This window comes from Habropoda laboriosa, unplaced genomic scaffold (genome assembly GCF_001263275.1).
Source record: "Habropoda laboriosa isolate 0110345459 unplaced genomic scaffold, ASM126327v1 scaffold204, whole genome shotgun sequence".
Taxonomy (NCBI): domain Eukaryota; kingdom Metazoa; phylum Arthropoda; class Insecta; order Hymenoptera; family Apidae; genus Habropoda; species Habropoda laboriosa.
This window is the reverse complement of record NW_017100385.1, coordinates 568,077-586,335: the sequence shown is the minus strand read 5'-3', so window position 1 is coordinate 586,335 and position 18,259 is coordinate 568,077. Positions and strand designations below refer to the sequence as shown.

Here is an 18,259-nt window from a genome sequence, read left to right as displayed (position 1 = left end):
AAAAGAGTGCTTCAGAATTAACGATTATGATCGAGTCATTTCGAATAAGTATCTGAAGCAACATTACTTATTCAGCCGATGTAGGAAAAATCGAATTGCATACCGTAATCCTAATTAATCTGAAGTTTCCTGGACTTATGCCAGGGAATAAAAAAATAACGAGAAAGGCGCGAAACAAATGTAAATTAAAACACCCTTTCTGCTACTTCGAAGCTGCAGTTTCCACTAAACTCTTCATTTTAAACAAAAATTTTCGTGTAAAAGATACTATTCCTAAAAAAGCAAAATTATGAAAATATATCAAAATTATCTTTAGAATAATACAAAAATGGTCAATTCTGGATTAAAAGATACAAGTAATAATTGAAGAAGATAAAGACGAAAAATATCGTTAAAATAATGCTGAAATTTTCAAGTTTCACCTTTAAAGTAGAAAAAATTAAAAATTCCAAGAGAATAAGAACAGAAAGCATCGTTAAAAGCGTACACGTGAATTTTACATTTCTCGAGATTTTCAAGAGTACGTACCATGCCGACAGCGCTATATCAGTGAATAATTTAAACAGAGAAATTTTTTCCACGGTTGTATGTACGCGAATGTGAAATCAATATTCTGTTTACTCCACGTCTTCCATTCCCTGGCATAATCGTAAGAACAAACATACTCCAATGGGAGACACGTTCGATCTTCTTACCATCTTACTATAATACGAACGGAACAACTTCCTTTCGAACCATTTTCTTCGAAATTAATTGCACTTCTTCGAAATTGATTCTGATTCAACTTCGATCGAATGGGCCATTTTATACGAAAGGTAGATCGAGATTCAACTAGTATATACCGTTACATTAATTTCACGTGACAATGGGATTTTACAGTCAATCGAACGCAGCTCCACCCACGAACATTTTGTGGAGCACTTTGATCTTCAACGTCCGAGTAATTTTTCCTATTCCGTTAATTTAACGTGTCGATAAACATTAATGGTACAATGAATTCGGGCAAGCAGCGTGTGAGCTCATAATTTCGTTACTTTTACGATTCATCCAAGCTATAAATTTTCCTGTTTTCTATGCTAAATCATACTTCGTCTTATTTACATCGAACAAACGAGGCCTTTCTTTGATGTCGATAAATCACTTCCCACGAAAAATCTCAGAATTGAAACAATACATCTCAAAGTAACATGAAAAACCAGAAGAAACGAAAAGAAACTTTTACATCTGTGAAAAAAGAAGTGAAATAGAAAAATACGATAAAAACTGAAAACAAAGCAAATCTATAAATAAAAATCGAAATTAAAATTTAAAGAAACAAAAGGAGAACAAAAATTCTAGGCAAAACCTTTCGTTTACCTCTGAAATAACGTTTAAAAGACGAGGGAACGTTTGAAAATCGAAACTTCCAAGTACTTACTTCTCTATCGTCGTTCAAGAGGTAAGAAGACCCGCTTGGTGAAAAGGGAAGGGAACGTTTCCGGGTTGGTAGAACACGGCAATCTTTGAGCGAGCGTGAAAAGGGAAGGCGAACGACGTCGCGACCTGCGACGATCGTTGGCAAGTTTTTGAAAAAAAGACGAAGGAGGCAAGGTACAGTCCGTTCCCTATAGATTCTTCAACGGCGGAGAAACAGAAAAGGGGGATGCGTGTATTCCCACGGTGGTGAAGTATTTATTCTAAGAGAGCGCGATATTGACCGCAACTGGGAACGTACTGAGCGAACTAGACAATTTATTGGACAATTCAGGGGTTGTACCTTGCACGACGTTCACGTGTACAACCGGTATAGGTGTATAACACGTGTATGTACACGTTTCAACGTTCATGCAACATAGACGATACAGAACGTGCTCGACGTTTGCCCTTCGACCGCCACGCGAATCCCCGATTCGGCTCTCTTGTGGAAAAATGCACGAAAACCTGTTGCCTCTGTTAAATATTCGCTGATATTTATTACCCGGATCATTTCTTCAAGGTGAAAAAATAAGTGTGAGGGAAAAATGTTCTTTTTCTTTTCTCTTTTAAAGCAAGTTAGGAGAGAAATTTTGGTATTTCTATTCTACTGTAGCTTTTTTTTTTACTATTATTTAGCATTCTTACTTTTTCACTGTAATATTATATTCGTTGACATTTATTACTTAGATTGTTTCCTGAAGGTGAAAAAATAGGTGTGAGGGAAAAATGATTTTTGTTTGTTTTTTCGTTTTTGAAGAATGGAACAGAGAATGTTTGGTACTTCTACCGCACTGCACTTTTTCTATTATAGTAATTAGCATTCCTATTTTCCCACCACCGATGTTCAGTATTCTGTACTTCTTCAGCACAGTGTTCAATATTCCATTCTTTCCCATTACAATGCTCAGTAGCTCTTTAATATTGTGTACTATAGTGAAGAAATAAGAACATTGAATACAGCAATAAAGAAGTAAGGAAAATATCAGAGAAATAAGTTTCTCATTGCTTTGAGCATTCTTAGTTTTCCTCGAAGAAATAGGAAAGTAAAGGCAGTGTAAGGAAAGAATTATCCTCTTTGATAAGTACATGTATATGCACATATACGATTTACTCTTTGACCAGGAGATTTATAAGATCCTTTGTTTAAAGAATTACGAGCAAAGAATTATTTCTCCATTGCTTCGAAAGTTTGCAAAATGTTTGCTTGGGATAATGAGAAAAAGAAGAAGACACAAAGAGGAAAGAATACTTTCTTCTTCGATTTAAAGTCCGGCGAGAGTTGGCAAGAAAACAGCGCAGAAATGGAGAGAAATTCGAGAAATAGAAATGTACGTGTAAAATGAGTGTTTACTGTAAATTATGGATTAAAGAAACGTGGAACACCCTATGTCTTATCCTTCCCCCTTTAAGACACATCGAGATATCGATCATTCAAGCTGGATAGAGGTAACTTGACAACACATCGGTGAAATGCATTATTGCAACGGTAAAAAAGAAACAAGGAAGAAGGAAGAAAGAGAACGACAGAGAGAGAGAGAGACAGAGCAGATGGGAGAGAAAGAGAGATTGTTCAATCATAAACTCTAACCAACTGGTTAAATGCATTCATCCAGTGAACTAGGTCAAATTAAAACTTTGTTATATTGTAGCCACAGGGGCTTACTAACAGATTGGGTTTGTCGTGTTTCAAGGGTTTTAGCATTTAACGAGAACTCCAAGCTTGTAATATGTGCAGACATTGAAATGCAGTTTTAATAGTGATCTTGTTATACGCGAAATTAACCGATTTTATTATTCAATTAAATTCTAACATGTTCATCGCGTTTCTAGTATTTTCATGCGCGATGTTCCATGCAAGTTATGAAGAAAAAAAATAAACGTATCGTTATTACGGAAGAAAATAGTATTAGAAGTAAATTGATCAAGTTGTTGCGCGAGTGCATTGCCTTCTTCCATCGTCCGCCAGCCACGTGCTGCCTTCTCAGGAAAACCGACTCAACGCGATCACGCGTTCGACCCTGCGAACCGACCTAACGCGAGAACTGCTGATCTTAAAAGCCTGGAGACATCGTTGCTACCATTGTACATAGACGTACATGGTACTATAACCCGACATGAGTGGATTCCTCGTGAAAAAATAAATCGAAAATATAGAATAACGATTTTTCGTTTGTGGCTTCGTTTTCGAGAAAATTAAGTATGGGGATTCTTCGATCTTCTCAACTAGATCGCTTGTGATCCTGATTCTTTTCTTATTGGAACTGATATTTCGAAATCACCAAACTGTTTGCTGTATAAAATTTGTCGAATATACCGTAATGGAAAAATGGAATGGAACGAGGCTCGAGCTGGACTCTAACTCCTTATCTCGCACAATTGATTCGCGCCTCTTTCATTTTGCGACCGCGCTACAGCCCTTTGATCAACTATATCGTTTCGTAAAGAAACTTGTATTTGTTGTAATTTAAAGAATAACAATTCGCCTAGGAATAATAACATCGCTTTTTCTCTTTTTGTAGATTGGTCACTTCAGTCGGTGATGCTTACGGTGTTGCTCTACTGCTGCACATGTTAGCCACCACCATCACCTTAACTTTGCTTGCTTACCAAGCAACGAAGGTAATACGATAAATTAAACGAAGATTTTTTAATGAATTAAGTAATTATTAAAGATTTTAAATTAAATTAAGGTTTTTACTTTATGAAACAGAAAAATAGAAACTTCGTAGTTTACAAGCAACACAGAGTACAAGCGGCAAGGGGGTGACTCTACGTGCAAAAATAAGTGGAAAAAAAAGAATAACATTTTCTCGTATCGGGCTTCGTTTCCGAATAAATCAGCGTCGAAGATCTACCGAGTACACGTACACTTACACATAATCTCACGTCTACGGCGTACAAATATCGTTGTGTCGCTGTTCTCATTTATTACATTAGGTAACACTAAGAGATTGACACTAAACATTGAAATAAAATTATTTCTTCCCGGCACAAGCACCCAACGCGAGAATCGTGTCGGTGTACTCTCGATTACCGTATGTTGCCATATCGACGGAACGGCAAAGACTGAAGGTCTGACACAGAAATGACACCAATCCACGACATTGGTGATGTTTACGAATTCGAACGCGACAAGGACTGGTCTACGGTATAATCAAGTACACGCGTACTTGGTAAATCTGCAACGCTGATTTATTCGGAAACGAAACCCGGAAATGAAATGTTATTCTTTTTTTTTTTCGACTTGTTTTTGCACGTAGAGACACCACCTTGCCGCTTGTACCACCAGTTCGGAAACACCCTGGATAAAAGGAAAGAAATATTTCAACACAGGAAAGTAACATTTCGATTTATCTCGTAGATACACGGTGTCGATACATACGCAGCATCGGTAATAGGCTACTTGTTGTACTCCCTGGGACAAGTTTTCATGCTCTGCATATTTGGAAACCGTCTCATTGAAGAGGTATAACCAGCTACATATATGTACATACACTACCGGCCAAATTTATACAAAAATTTCCAGAATAAAGTTAGCAATTTTAAGAATATTTTAACCAATTTTTCCTCGCTCGAATCAACCGAAATAAGGTAAAATACTATCGATCTCCGCAACATCAATTTCAAATCTATAAAAAATTAGCAGCGGATTCAATTTTACCGTAAATCAGCAGGTGATTCGAAACTACTGGCCGGTAGTGTATCTCGTTAAACGTCGTTTTCAATCTAAACTCTTCAGAATTCAAGAATTTTCAAAATAAGTAACTTTAGAAACTTTTCGAAATACAACTGTTTCATACTCCTTCCAATTATCTCCGTAAATCTGAATAAACATCACAACCTCAGAATGATAAATAATTGTCCCTATGGAACCTTGTGTTTTATATTTTACATCTCGAACATAAGTCTATACATACGAGGTCATGAATGAGTATAAATAAGTTCAAGTTGCATTTTCCTAAATTGATCCTTTACGCTACAAATGTTTGCCACGCATAGAGCTCATCTGTGATGGAAGCCGCTTACTCTTGTCACTGGTACGACGGGTCAGAGGAGGCTAAGACTTTCGTACAAATCGTCTGTCAACAGTGTCAAAAAGCGATGTCGATTTCAGGCGCGAAATTCTTCACCGTCTCTTTGGATCTTTTCGCTTCGGTAACGCAATATGACTTAATTTCTTTGCCATTTTTATTTTAACACTTGCCTATACTAAAACATACATTTAATAATTTTTGAATGCTTTTAATTTTACACAAACAATTTTAACCCTTTCGCTGCGGCTGATTTTAGACAGACAGTAGATGTTCAATCACGGCCGAAAAATCTTTGGTGTTTTAAATTTTCAGAAAAATTTTAAAAATTAACGTTTTAAAATTTTTCAATTTTAAATTTTAATGTCTATCGTCTTAAAATTTTTAAATTTTTAAATTGTAAGTTTTAAATTTTGAAATTTACCGTTTTAAAAATTAAGGAAAAAGTACTCAAAGGACAAAGATTAAGGATTAAATTCACGCCATCGAGAAACGAGCGAGAAAAAAATATTCAAAACGCTTATAGGCGCCAACAGCAGTGAAAGGGTTAATTGCAGAAATTAACGATCGAAATTACGATGACAACATTTCCAGGTGCTGGGAGCTATGGTCACATACTTCATGGTGTTGGTGCAACTGAAGTGAACACTAAGAACTACATTCTTCAGGGTCGAACACGAAATTCGGAATGTTCGAATATGCCTGATCGCAATTATCAAGAAGAGACACGAATCTCGTACTTCGTACTTTGTTATAATGCTTTTTGAAAGACTTTCAGGTTGGATTAAGCTGGGAACTGTGACTACAGGACAATGTACGATTATAGACTACACCAAAGAGAGTATCCCCCGTCTTCAAATATTTTTCAGGAAGTAAAGGAACACACTTGCAATATATACAACTGTGAAAGCAAAGTGTCCAGTATTAAATAAGTGATATATACATAATTTAAACATGAAGAGTCTTAACAAAAATTAGTATGTCGTTTAATAACTATACTATATACTTCAGCACTAAAAGTTGTGTGAAGACGACGGATACTTTGACTAAAAATTACTAATTAATTGTAAGTTGAAGCTGAGCATTTGATAAGAATCCTTTTTCCTCTTTCTTTGGATTTTTTGGCGAAAAGATCATAAGATAAATTTTATACAGTATATACAATATGCAAGCAATGCATACAATAATAGCGTGCGAGATAAAAACTTGATCACAAAGGAAAATGCTATATTTTTAATTAAAAGAATAAAAGAGAATTTTTCCTAATAAGTAACCTTGATAACACGATCTACTGTTAATTATCTAATTAAAATTATTGGAATTTCAGTAAACCACACTACTATCTGCTTTACTAGTCCTCGTCAAAGTACTTGCAATATGTATATTAATCTCTTTTCATTCCTCGATTCTTTTGCTCCCCAAAAGGTATCGTGTAATTAATTGAATTAATCGTACCTTAACGAGCATTTATTCAATCTTTGTATCTCAGTACGCTAATATCGCACAGAAATTACTTTTTAATATATACAGATAATCTAACACAGAATCCAGACACATGGTCAACGATGAAATTCTAAGATAAAGATTTGCTCAGCTGACGTAACAGATGTAATCCTTTGGAATGTTAATATATGTTTCTTTTATTTACTCTTCTGTTCGTTTAAAGAAAAATGAAAAAGAATCTGAATTGAACAATATTGCAATCTAAAAATTTCACCGAAAATTTGTAATTATTATTGGCATTTCCAACGGGTTAATCTTCGTCGATAAGAACATTGAGAGAAATGTATAAAAAAGAAACTAACAACGATAGCTTTTTTTATTACCATTAATAGATATATCTCTAAGTTAAAAAATAAAACATAATATTTATAAGTACTACATTTTTAACAGGTTAGTTCGAAGTTAAGCCACACTGAATGTTTGAGAACAATATCAAACGGGAAATTTTACGCTGAAAATAATCTTGTACAGTATACTGTGATGTAATTACGAGAATAGATTTTACCGACGAAAGATAAAGATGCAAAGCACACAATGCCTTATCGAAACTCTGCATATTGTAAAAGACTTTCCTACAAACAGAAGTAATTCCCTTTTTCCAAATTATCGAACGATGACTAAAACTTGCATCTTGATTTTCTTAAGTAATTTCATAATTAAAGTAATTCTATTAACGTGTAAGTATTTCCTTAAGTAATTTCATAGAAATAACATAGTTCTATTGAAGTGTAAGTAAAAACATTAACACTACGAATAGGAAACTGCTACCTATATTTAATTTTTTCAATAATTTTTCATACTGCAATCTTCTTCAAATGTATAAATATTATTTCCCTTTAAATACGAATTGTTCGATTTATAAAATAACGTTGTTCCGTTTCGAAACATTATTAAAAGTTGTTGCCAAATTAAGACAAATTTATTCGTCAAAATTTACCGACTGCTTGAAAGTATTAATTTCTTCGCTAATTGTAAAATATTGTTACCAGCAGTACCAAGAAATATTATTTATTCTCTAACGGTAAAAAAATACCCTAAAAACTTGTGCGTAACACGTACTTTAATTTTAACAATTTTGTATAATCTTTCAGATAACAGTTGCAATGCCCGAATTTTTTTTACATTTTCTATAAATATTCTAGCAAAAATATTGTTCATGAGAATAATTAGGAGTTGTCTCTTTAAATTTCCAAATTACGAACGCGCGACATTACAAATTATTTTTTTACCTTGTTATTCCAGCGAAAAAAAATTTCAGTTCTCCTCCACTTTATTATTCAGCAGAGAAAATTCTCACGTTCCACCTTTTTAGGTGCTTTTTACGCAGGCTAATTGTAAATACAGGCGAATTAAGGTAACAAGAAAACCCAACAGGGACAATCGCAACGTTGCTCTTTCTTTTTTAGAATTTAAGATTCCATCCCACTCATGCACGGCAGTTCCTCTTCGCCGTTAATTTATATATACATGCATACACGAACGTTTTAACACGAATTTTTCATATCCCTCACCGGAAATAAACGAAAACATAATTTTCTTCTTTAAGTCCAGCAACATAGTTTACCAGAAGTGTAACAATTTTAATCTAATTTTAATACAACAATACAGTACATTTACGAGGATAACTGTACATTCCTAATTAATTGTACAATTTTAACGCAAATTCTGTTTTAGCTATAGATGTGTAATAATTATCCCCACGATTAAGTTAAGCAATAGCAAAGCAATGTTACTGAATGCATTTAATTAACATGAACGTTAGTATTGTAATTATATTGTGAATCGAATCGTCAGTATTATAAATGGTTTCTCTCTATGTAAAGCTACAATATATATATATATATTTGTCTTACAAAATGTTCTAAATACTTTTGTGAAAAATTCCCAAAGTGATTTCGAAATTGATAAAAAATCAATTTCAATTTATTTTAGGTAAAGATCGTTTATTTCTAAATTTAAGTTTCTTAGTTTCGCATTTCCACCTGTAATCTACGATTGTTTATTCAATTATCTCTCTAAAATCGAAATCCCCTCATTTTCAAATTTCCTCTTGCAATCTAAAACCTTTCATTTCCAAATATCCACTCGCAATCGAAAATCTAAGTTCTCACCTGAAACACCGAATTTACCCTGAAATTTTCCATCTTCGAATTACCTTTTCGAATCTAAAATCTCTCATCTTCAAATTTCCACTGACAATCTAAAATCTCTCATCTTCAAATTTTCACCCACAATCTAAAATCTCTCATCTGCAAATTTCCACTGACAATCTAAAATCTCTCGTTTCCAAATATCCACTCGCAATCGAAAATCCAAGTTTCCGCCTGAAACACCGAATCTTTTACGTTTCGAGTTTCCGCTGTCGAATCTTCCTTCGAGCATCAGAAGAAACTCTCTCGTCCCGAACGCGATACGTCTCTATTCGCGCAAGATAATGAACTTACCGGGAAAATGATTCAGAACAGAGATGGTGAGTGCGTGTGCAAACAGCTGGGTTAATAGCGTGCATCAAATTTTCTTCCTGTTGTGCAATTGCGTTCGTCCAGGACTTCGTTCGCCACGTTTCCAATTGTACGATCAGGATGAAGATGTATCAGCGCGATAGTTAATCGTGATGAATTGCGACCACCTGCGACGAGTTAATTTCTAGCCGACAGGGCTGTTTATTCGAAGCGACTAGGGTGGAATTTTAACGCTGGTTAGAGAGAATTTTGAACGTTCAATGAAAACGATTCATGCTCGAGATATAAAAACTGATATATCAATTCTGGAGAATAATTATGGAAATTCTGTAGACTATGAAGTAATCACGAAGACAGAAAACTAGTTAAAAAATGTTAAAAAAATAAACAAATATGGAATATTTGTTATTTTAGGGAAGAAATATGTTAAGTAAGTTATGGGATTTTATGGATAATACAGGATATGATGTACTGTTGCATGTAAAGGAAGCTACATTTTGCTGTGAGTAAAATGCAATAAACTCCAGAGGAAGTTACATCGTCACAGGGATGAAATATTAGTTTGTATTGTTTAGTGACTCGTTTTCAACGGGATTTTCAAGATTTAATAATTTTAAGCAGAATGTATCGATTAAAAGTAATCAAATTGAAATCGTATAATTTTTATATATAAAATTTATACCTATTAAAAATGTTAAGTTTAATATTTTTATATAATGATCTATTACAAAATTCACCACACTGACATAATTCATCAACCAATCTAACAAACTTTAATATTATCTATACAAACACAACCTTGATACAAGTACACTCATTAATCTTCATATACATACAGCGCGTCTGGAATTTTTTCGCACTCTAATTAAAACTTGAAATTTACAACGCACCAAATGTAATATAATAACAAAAATGAACCGTAAAACTGATAATAAATAATCTATTATCTATCAAGTGATCATTTATTATTATTATTATTACAAAAATAATTTACTACGAATGTAGAGCATAAAACTCTCTGGTATATCTGTGATAACCGGAAAAAGCAAAACATTCATTTCTCCCTCGGTTTGTCGGCCACGATTGATGTGATGTCAAGATGCATATAAGTAAAGGGCAGTTCTAAATCCACAGAACTTATGCCCTTGTGATAAATGATCCTTCCTTTCACAAAATTCCACGCTTCTTTTCTTCTATATTTTTCCATCAAATAATAACAATAATAAGAAAAATATAAAAATCGATAGACTAAGAAAACAAAAAAGAAGAAATAAAAATTCGAAAGACGTAAAATAAATAACTAGTCTGCGACTTGTTTCATCTTATCGAATAAAAATATTTTTCTACTTCAAATAGAAACAATTTTTTTAAATTCTCTTCTACGTAATTTTTGTAGTATACCTGTGCTTTGCATTTTGCAATGTTGTAAATATTGAAGAATTTAAAAGACGAACGCAGAAAGATTCACCCTCTAAGAGCGAAGTATTAAAAATAGAAGAAAACAGGTGAATCGATACGACTTTATTGTTTAACATAAATCCTTGCGTGATTGTTTACCGCGCATGCCCAATGAGAGAGTGGCTTTACCGGAAGGCAGTTTCGATCGGCTGGGCCTCGTCGTATGATAAATAGGTCTTCCTCTTTTACAGCGTCCTTCCTTCCTTTTAATTGCAAGATATACTAACGTACAACGGATACCCGGTTTCAGAATGCAACTTTACAGGAAACGAAACTGAATCTGAGAAACTACGTAGAGAACTTTAAAAAATTCTCACATCGTTTCTTTGAAAATTGTTAAACATAGAAATCGAACTTTTAATTAACGCATCAGAAGTCACGACTATTTAAAGACAAAACGAGATAAATCGTAAAAATAATTCACTAGCACGTACAGATAATATTATTTATTTAAACAGACGTTTACATGTATATGAAATACATAATAAACAGAGATTAAATAGTTCTTAAAGTCTATAATTAACAATAACGTATTAACGTACTTTACGTAAAACAATTAGAATATCTCAGTAATAGTTGACACTTTCTACTTGCAACGATATTACTATTTAGGTACAGAAGTATATCAAGTGTATAAACTGTACAGAATTCCAAAGATTAAAAAAAATTTTTGTTTACTAAACTTTCCAATAATATATTGCTTACTTATTACACTACATTACAAAATTTACGTTAAATTAGCGATCTCAAGTATCATTTACTGACTTGACGATATGAAATGCAAATAACGAAGGATTAAGGGCACCATTGAAAACTATCGCGACGAACAGTACGACAATAAAGTTATTCTCACGGAGAGAACTTCCTACAAGACCGTGTATTTCTTCCGAATCGTTTAGACTCAACATACCAAGAGATTACGAGCATGAAAGCATAAAGACGCATGAACAACAACATTACCTCTTTCCAAGAAATAAAGTAGAAGATTTACCTTGAACAACGTAACTATATTCCCATCCAGAATACTTTAAGTTTTTGAGTACTGAAGAACATTCTTACGCTAAACGCTTGCCATGGACAACATGCAACGTATGGCTATTTCTATGAACGCAATACTTATTTGTATATTGTATACTCTATATCACTGAATTATATAACGCATAACTAATGCACACTTCGAATTTTCATTGTATAAATTAAGTAAAATAGAAAAAGCATGTTTATGCGTTTCAAAAATGTTCATAACCTATATGGATGATATTTCGTATATGGCCACGATGTTGCATCTATAATCTGTGTCAAGGAGATTCATTGCACGCATGTGGGCGTATATAGAACTCAAACAGTTAAGTAACAGCAATTAAAGTCTCGTTAACCTAACAATCGTATAGCACAGTTTTAAACACCAACCACCACTAACAAATAAAACACAAAATATCACTGAAAATTCCTCGGAACCAACGAGCACAACCACAAAAAAAAAGTAGAACTTATAGATACACGGTCGTAAATATGCACACTGTTCACGAGTCAATGTGACGGAAGGAAATTGGCGCGAAGCTTGGCGCGCATGCGCACAAGCCGAGTGACTCCGTCGGTAGTTTCGATCGTCCAGGGGTCGACATCGTCGTCTGCTGAACAGCCTGTCCTCGTGCTCTCGTGATGCTGCGTGTGCTCGTCCGTTTGCCAGCTCGTTCTTTCATATCGTGATAGAACGAGCCTACTTTTTCGCGCGGTCGTGACTCACTAGAAGCTCGTTCACAAACAACAAGACACAAACACAGTGGTTCGTTCACGTAACCTCGAAGAACGAGCAAAAATTATCCACAAAACTACACGAGACACGTCCACGGATGAAAATGCACGAGATGCAGCCCCCCAGGCCAGTGGACTCGCTCGAGTCGCATTCTATCGACGCGATTCGACGTGACAACTCGGGCGGATTACCGACGGTCCCACACTGAATGACATTATCCTCGCGTGCCACACATGCGAATTAGTATGAAAATCGTTCGCAAAATATCCGTATGGTGTCCTGTAAAGAAAAGTTCTCAATCGATCACAGAAGCACGGTGCGCGGCCGAGTGATCGTGCAATCATCGATTAAGTCACTGGAATATAGGTTAACAGTGTACCGCACGAGCGAACGCGTTCTCGTTTGATTCGTAACGGAAGCTTTGTTGTATGAGAAGTGAACGCTGATCGAACAGCCACGGAATAGTCGATGAGAGGCAGATTGGCGAGAATGTCGGGGAAAAGTCGCGAGACTCGCGCCGCTCGTCATCGTGACGTGTTACATAACCGGTGCACCACGATGCCAAATAATTCTGGGGAGCGTATCGGCGAGGGGTCGATAAAAATGAGGGCCACGAACGCGAACACGGTTTCTTAAGTAGCGCACGTTAGTTCAATTTCTGTGTTTGACAATAAATCAATGGATCGTTCCGCGATTCGAACGGAATAAAAGCATTTCGGATTACGCTTTGTATTTTGAATAATAAGTAATATTGAGAGTAGTGTTGAATTTAGGGCGCGTTCAGTTTGTACGTGAAATTTAACCGCGAGATAAATGGGATCGATGTGAAACGGGTGACTGTTGGCAATAAGCAGTGTGATCCGGGGTATATTTTGTATAAACCAGTGAGAGTACTCGTTTTTGAAGTGATATACCGTGAGACAGGTTTGCTCAACTAGTTTCACTGGAGGCAATTAGTGGAAGGCTTCTGGAGATACACCGATAATCATAGGGACAAAAACTGCGAGCGGCAAAAGGAGGCGAAGCCTCCCGCCGCAGAAACAATGTCGTAAGTATTGTGTCACCTTATATTGCGAATATTATGATTAATTTAAGTGTTTACGTATGGCTCCATATATCCTATGAAAAATAATGGATACATGTTTATAATGACATAGTAAGAGATAAAGTGAAATAATGATATATTACAATATAACATTGAAAAATGACAGGAGAAAATAGTTAAAAATGATTAATTTGCATGTTTCAATACAAAATTAATTTTAAATGTATTGAAAACATTTTTATTGTACACAAATTGTTAAAACACACTCGCGGTTGGTAATTGGATTCTCTTAAAAGAAAGGACAAAGTAAGTTCAATAACACTTGACCACCCTTTGCTGCACTTAATTATTTTCGATCCTGCAGCTTGTTAATTTCACATTCCAAGGTCGAGCGCAGTGGCAACAGAGTTAAGTCAACAATTATCGATCCGATAACTTCAGATTTGCATATTAATAAAATTGACATTTCTCGAGGAGTATCGATGATTTTTGAATTGCAAAATTCGATACGGAAGCGTCTTGACTTTTAGTACCTGATACATACATCATCAGAAGTACGTTGTAGATCTTATTTAGCACGATGGTAACAAGTGTAACATTATAGGATAAATATCGACATCCTACAGACTTAGTTAGAAAACAGGATAGGAATAAATTCATATGTGAACGTATAGGTAGTATTCAAAGAAGAAAAAGAATGTTCAAACTCTTGAGATTAAGAAAAGAATGACCTTGAATTTGTAAGATTCGTTTCGAACGATCCTGGGATTCGTACAATTCCATGGGGATAATCCTAAGCAGTGGGGCTGGTAGATACGGATCATCTTGGATCTATTTGATCCAAAACGAGTAATTCTGAACGTACGAAATACGGTATGAAACACGTGGGATTTATAGGACACGATACAATCGATGCTAGACTCGTGGAATCCCATTAGGGCTACCCCAGGTGCGTATGATCCAATTGGAACTCGATAAACAGTAGTTCGAGCCAGTCAGAACTGACTAAGATTACTGCTAGATTTATGGGAACCGGGTAACACAGTCACCGAATAGTGGGACACGATTAAAGTTGCAACTAAACTCGAAGAACCCGATTAGAACTTTCCCAGAGTAGTGTGACGTGACTATAGCTACCTTTAGACTCGTGGGATCTGAACAGGATTTCCTCAGATTAGTGGGGACCGGATAGAGCCAAGCCAGACTCTAGAGGCCAAAGTGGATCACCATAAGATCGTGACTGTCATTGTAGAAAAACAGCGGGACCGTGAAACGCGTATCCAACAATTTCGGACTCGTGGGATTACTTTGAACCACCCTGAGATCGTGAGACTTGAGTCAGACTACCAAACTCTATGATTCATGTAGTCTGAAGTAAGATGCTTTAATCTGCAGAAGGGATCAAAGTTACGATAGTTGAGAGATTAGCCATGAATCAGTGCAGAATTGTGGGACTCCTCTATGGGAAACCCCACGGTTGTGAGATTATCCTCACATCAGCCACAAGATAGAGGACCCCCAAATCCATGACACTGGAGTCGTGGAGATATGAGCTTCAGGCAACTCTAAGGTTTGGAGAACCTGTCTTCTTGCGCTCCATAGACATGGAACTTGGTTAGAACCTCGACGAGACCTGAGAATCTCAATTTCCGCTATTTCATAGTCATGGAACTTGGTTAAGACCTCACCGAGGTCTGAGGATCCCAACTTCCTCCATTCCATAGTCATAGGACTTCGTCAGGACCTCACCGAGATCTGAAAATCTCGACTTCCCCCCATTCTAGAGTTATGTGATTTGGTCAGAACTTCGCCGAGGTCTGAGGATCCCAACTTCCTCCACTCCATACTCATAGGACTTGTTCAGGACCTCGCCGAGGTTTAAGGATCTCGACTTCCTCAACCTTGTGCTCCGGTAGGTCAAGATACCTAGATCTCAGGATGACTCGAAGCTGGTCCTACGACCTTGGTGTTAAGTAGGCGGAAATCCCAGAGGCTTTAGCTATTTCAAGACTGAACCCACGACCTTAGATTTGGGAAGATTGAGATACTTGGATCTTTCGGTAGTTCAAAGTTGATTCTAGGAACACAAAGTGGCCTAAAACGGGGTTCTCGACCCTGTAGTTTATGAAATCGAAATCCCTAGACCGCATAGTGGCACTAAGTGGAGTTCTCATCCTCGTAATCAAGGAAATCCAACTCCGTAAACATCAGGCTAGTCTTTGACGAAATCTCACCACTTCAAGTACATCGGAGACAAATTCCTACGCTCTCGAGTCATCTAAGTGGGTTTTCATTCTTCCAAAGCATTGCCTTACGAACCTAAGGTTTTCAGAAAATATACGAGCTGTGACAATAAAGTTTCAAGAATAATTTTGTTTCCATCCAAGTAGCAACAGTGTAAACAGTTATATCCCTCGCTGTGCAGCCTGATCCACTTGCATGCAAAAGGTAAACATTGTCAATCGAGTGAAACGGGTTCGACCTGAAATTGCTTCGTCGTGGATTTTGCATTATGACAGTGCTCCTGCACATTCAGTCACTTTAGCGAAACGGTTTTTAAATTCAAAATCGATCACAAGGTTGGACCACTGATTTCTCTCCTCGTGACCTTTTTATTACCTTCGATGAAAGGATTCGCGAAAGGAACGCATTTTTAGTCAGTTTCTGAAATTCAAAGAAAGAGAATGGAAAAGATAAAGTAGATATTAGAAAGTTGATACCAGAAATGTTACGATCAGTGGATCAAACACTGGAATGCGTCTGTACAATCTCAAGGAGATTACTTTGAAGGTGTTAATCTCAGATCTGTTTAATTTCCAAAATAAAATTTTTAAATCATTTATTCCCGAAATTTTCTCGCGTGATCCCATGACACTACAGTAATCTTACTATAGCCCTACTATTACTTAGTGATTCTATTTCAGTCCAATGAGCTTAGAATCGTCTAATTCGGATCTTTTTCGCTTCTAATCATCCTTATTAATTCCTACTCGTCTGAAATACTTCTAATTGCTTTTCTTAGGCCTGGAGTTGATTTTAGAGGAGAATTTAGAGTTCTCTTCTAATTCAAATCTATTTTTATCGCCTTTTACAAATTTCTACTGTAATGTGCAGGCTTTTAGGCACTGAAATTTAAACGTGTCATATCCTATCGATCTAAGGATACAATTATTAGATCTTCTATATCCCGAATCAACTGTAATGAAATTCTGCAAGCGTAAAATTGTTTCTCCCAAAGCTTGGTGAGTCTGTGTATTCGTTGCTATTGACTGTCGTGAATCTAGCAGTGTCGATGTTGACTCCTATTGATCCAAATATGAGGGTACCAAGTTCTAAGAGTCTCGGATTGTAGGTACTTATCGCGTCCCACGAATTCTGATTCGTTCCTTTCCAATCCTACAAAATGAAGGTTATATGTTTCGAGCTTTAGGAGTCTGTAATCTTCAGGATGAAGCTTCATAAATCTTTAATATCATTGTATTCCGTTATCATTCTATACTTCTTCTCAATTTTGATATTCCTGATTGTTACAGATCAGAGTTTTATTTAAATACACCGATTATCCTTCGTTTGTATACATTTCTCTATTATCTTTTTTCTTTACAGAATTTCTAATGTAGCTAAACGTGGTGAAAAATTTATTTACGTAAACAAAGATTTTACAAAAATTAATAAAAAATATTATATTGCCTTAGCAATTCAATTTAATCCAATCTATGTTATAAAGGACATAGTCTCTTATATCCTTCCTTCAATTTATTAATATGAAATAAAAGGCTAGTTATTATTTGTATTTAAATTATACCTAAATAAACTATCTAATCTTTTGCAGTTTGACGGGTAGAAAAAATATATGTAGAAATACGAAATGCTCTAAGTATTTAACAAAATAGCTTTACACATATTTCACTTGAAATAACATATCAACATATTAGTTAAAATTTATTTTTTGTTATAACTACGTATTTACGTAAAAAAGTACTATCTTGAAGAGAATATATTTTCTATCTCTGGGAATGAATGGGTTAAGTTTGATTAAAATTAATTGTACGAATTTTAGTTTACTTCGTCAGAAGAATCGTTCGAAAATGATTGTTTCGTTTTCGTTGCACTATTTAACGAAGACCTTTTACTTTCTTGTGTCTGTATCAGTGATGCTTGGCATTAATGCGAAATTGAACCTGAGACACGGTGGAACAATCGAAATCGCAAAGCAATAGTATAATTAATGCAAGGTAAAATCAGTCAATTACGTATACCTGTACAATCCGTCCGTTTAACTACGACTGGTATTAATTAGTGTAATCCACCGTTTATACACGGACTATCCAAGATTGATGGAACAACCTTATGATATAACGCGTGCAAATTACAATTGCAATTACCATTTAACGCGTTTGTTCATTAATGAAACTTCAACGATGCGCTTCGGAGAGATTACTTTCAACACAAACGTCAAATCACCCTTAACGAATACAAACGTCTCCGATTGCATATACCTAAAGAGGTGAAACATATATCGAATCGAAATGAAGATTGAAAAAAAAAT

At 35.5% G+C, this 18,259-nt stretch overlaps 1 protein-coding gene across 2 annotated transcripts in view; it reads left to right on the top strand.

Moving 5' to 3' along the window:
* The window catches only part of LOC108575019 (odorant receptor coreceptor), a 13,949-nt gene extending 7,616 nt beyond the window's left edge, over positions 1–6,333 (top strand). For both annotated transcript variants that reach the window (XM_017937709.1, XM_017937710.1), the window contains exons 6-9: positions 3,975–4,074; positions 4,817–4,921; positions 5,455–5,610; positions 6,081–6,333. In XM_017937709.1, coding sequence (XP_017793198.1) covers positions 3,975–4,074; positions 4,817–4,921; positions 5,455–5,610; positions 6,081–6,131 — 412 coding nt within the window. In that variant the 3' untranslated portion in view covers positions 6,132–6,333. The remainder of the gene's footprint in view (positions 1–3,974; positions 4,075–4,816; positions 4,922–5,454; positions 5,611–6,080) is intronic.
* Positions 6,334–18,259: the final 11,926 nt, after the last annotated feature.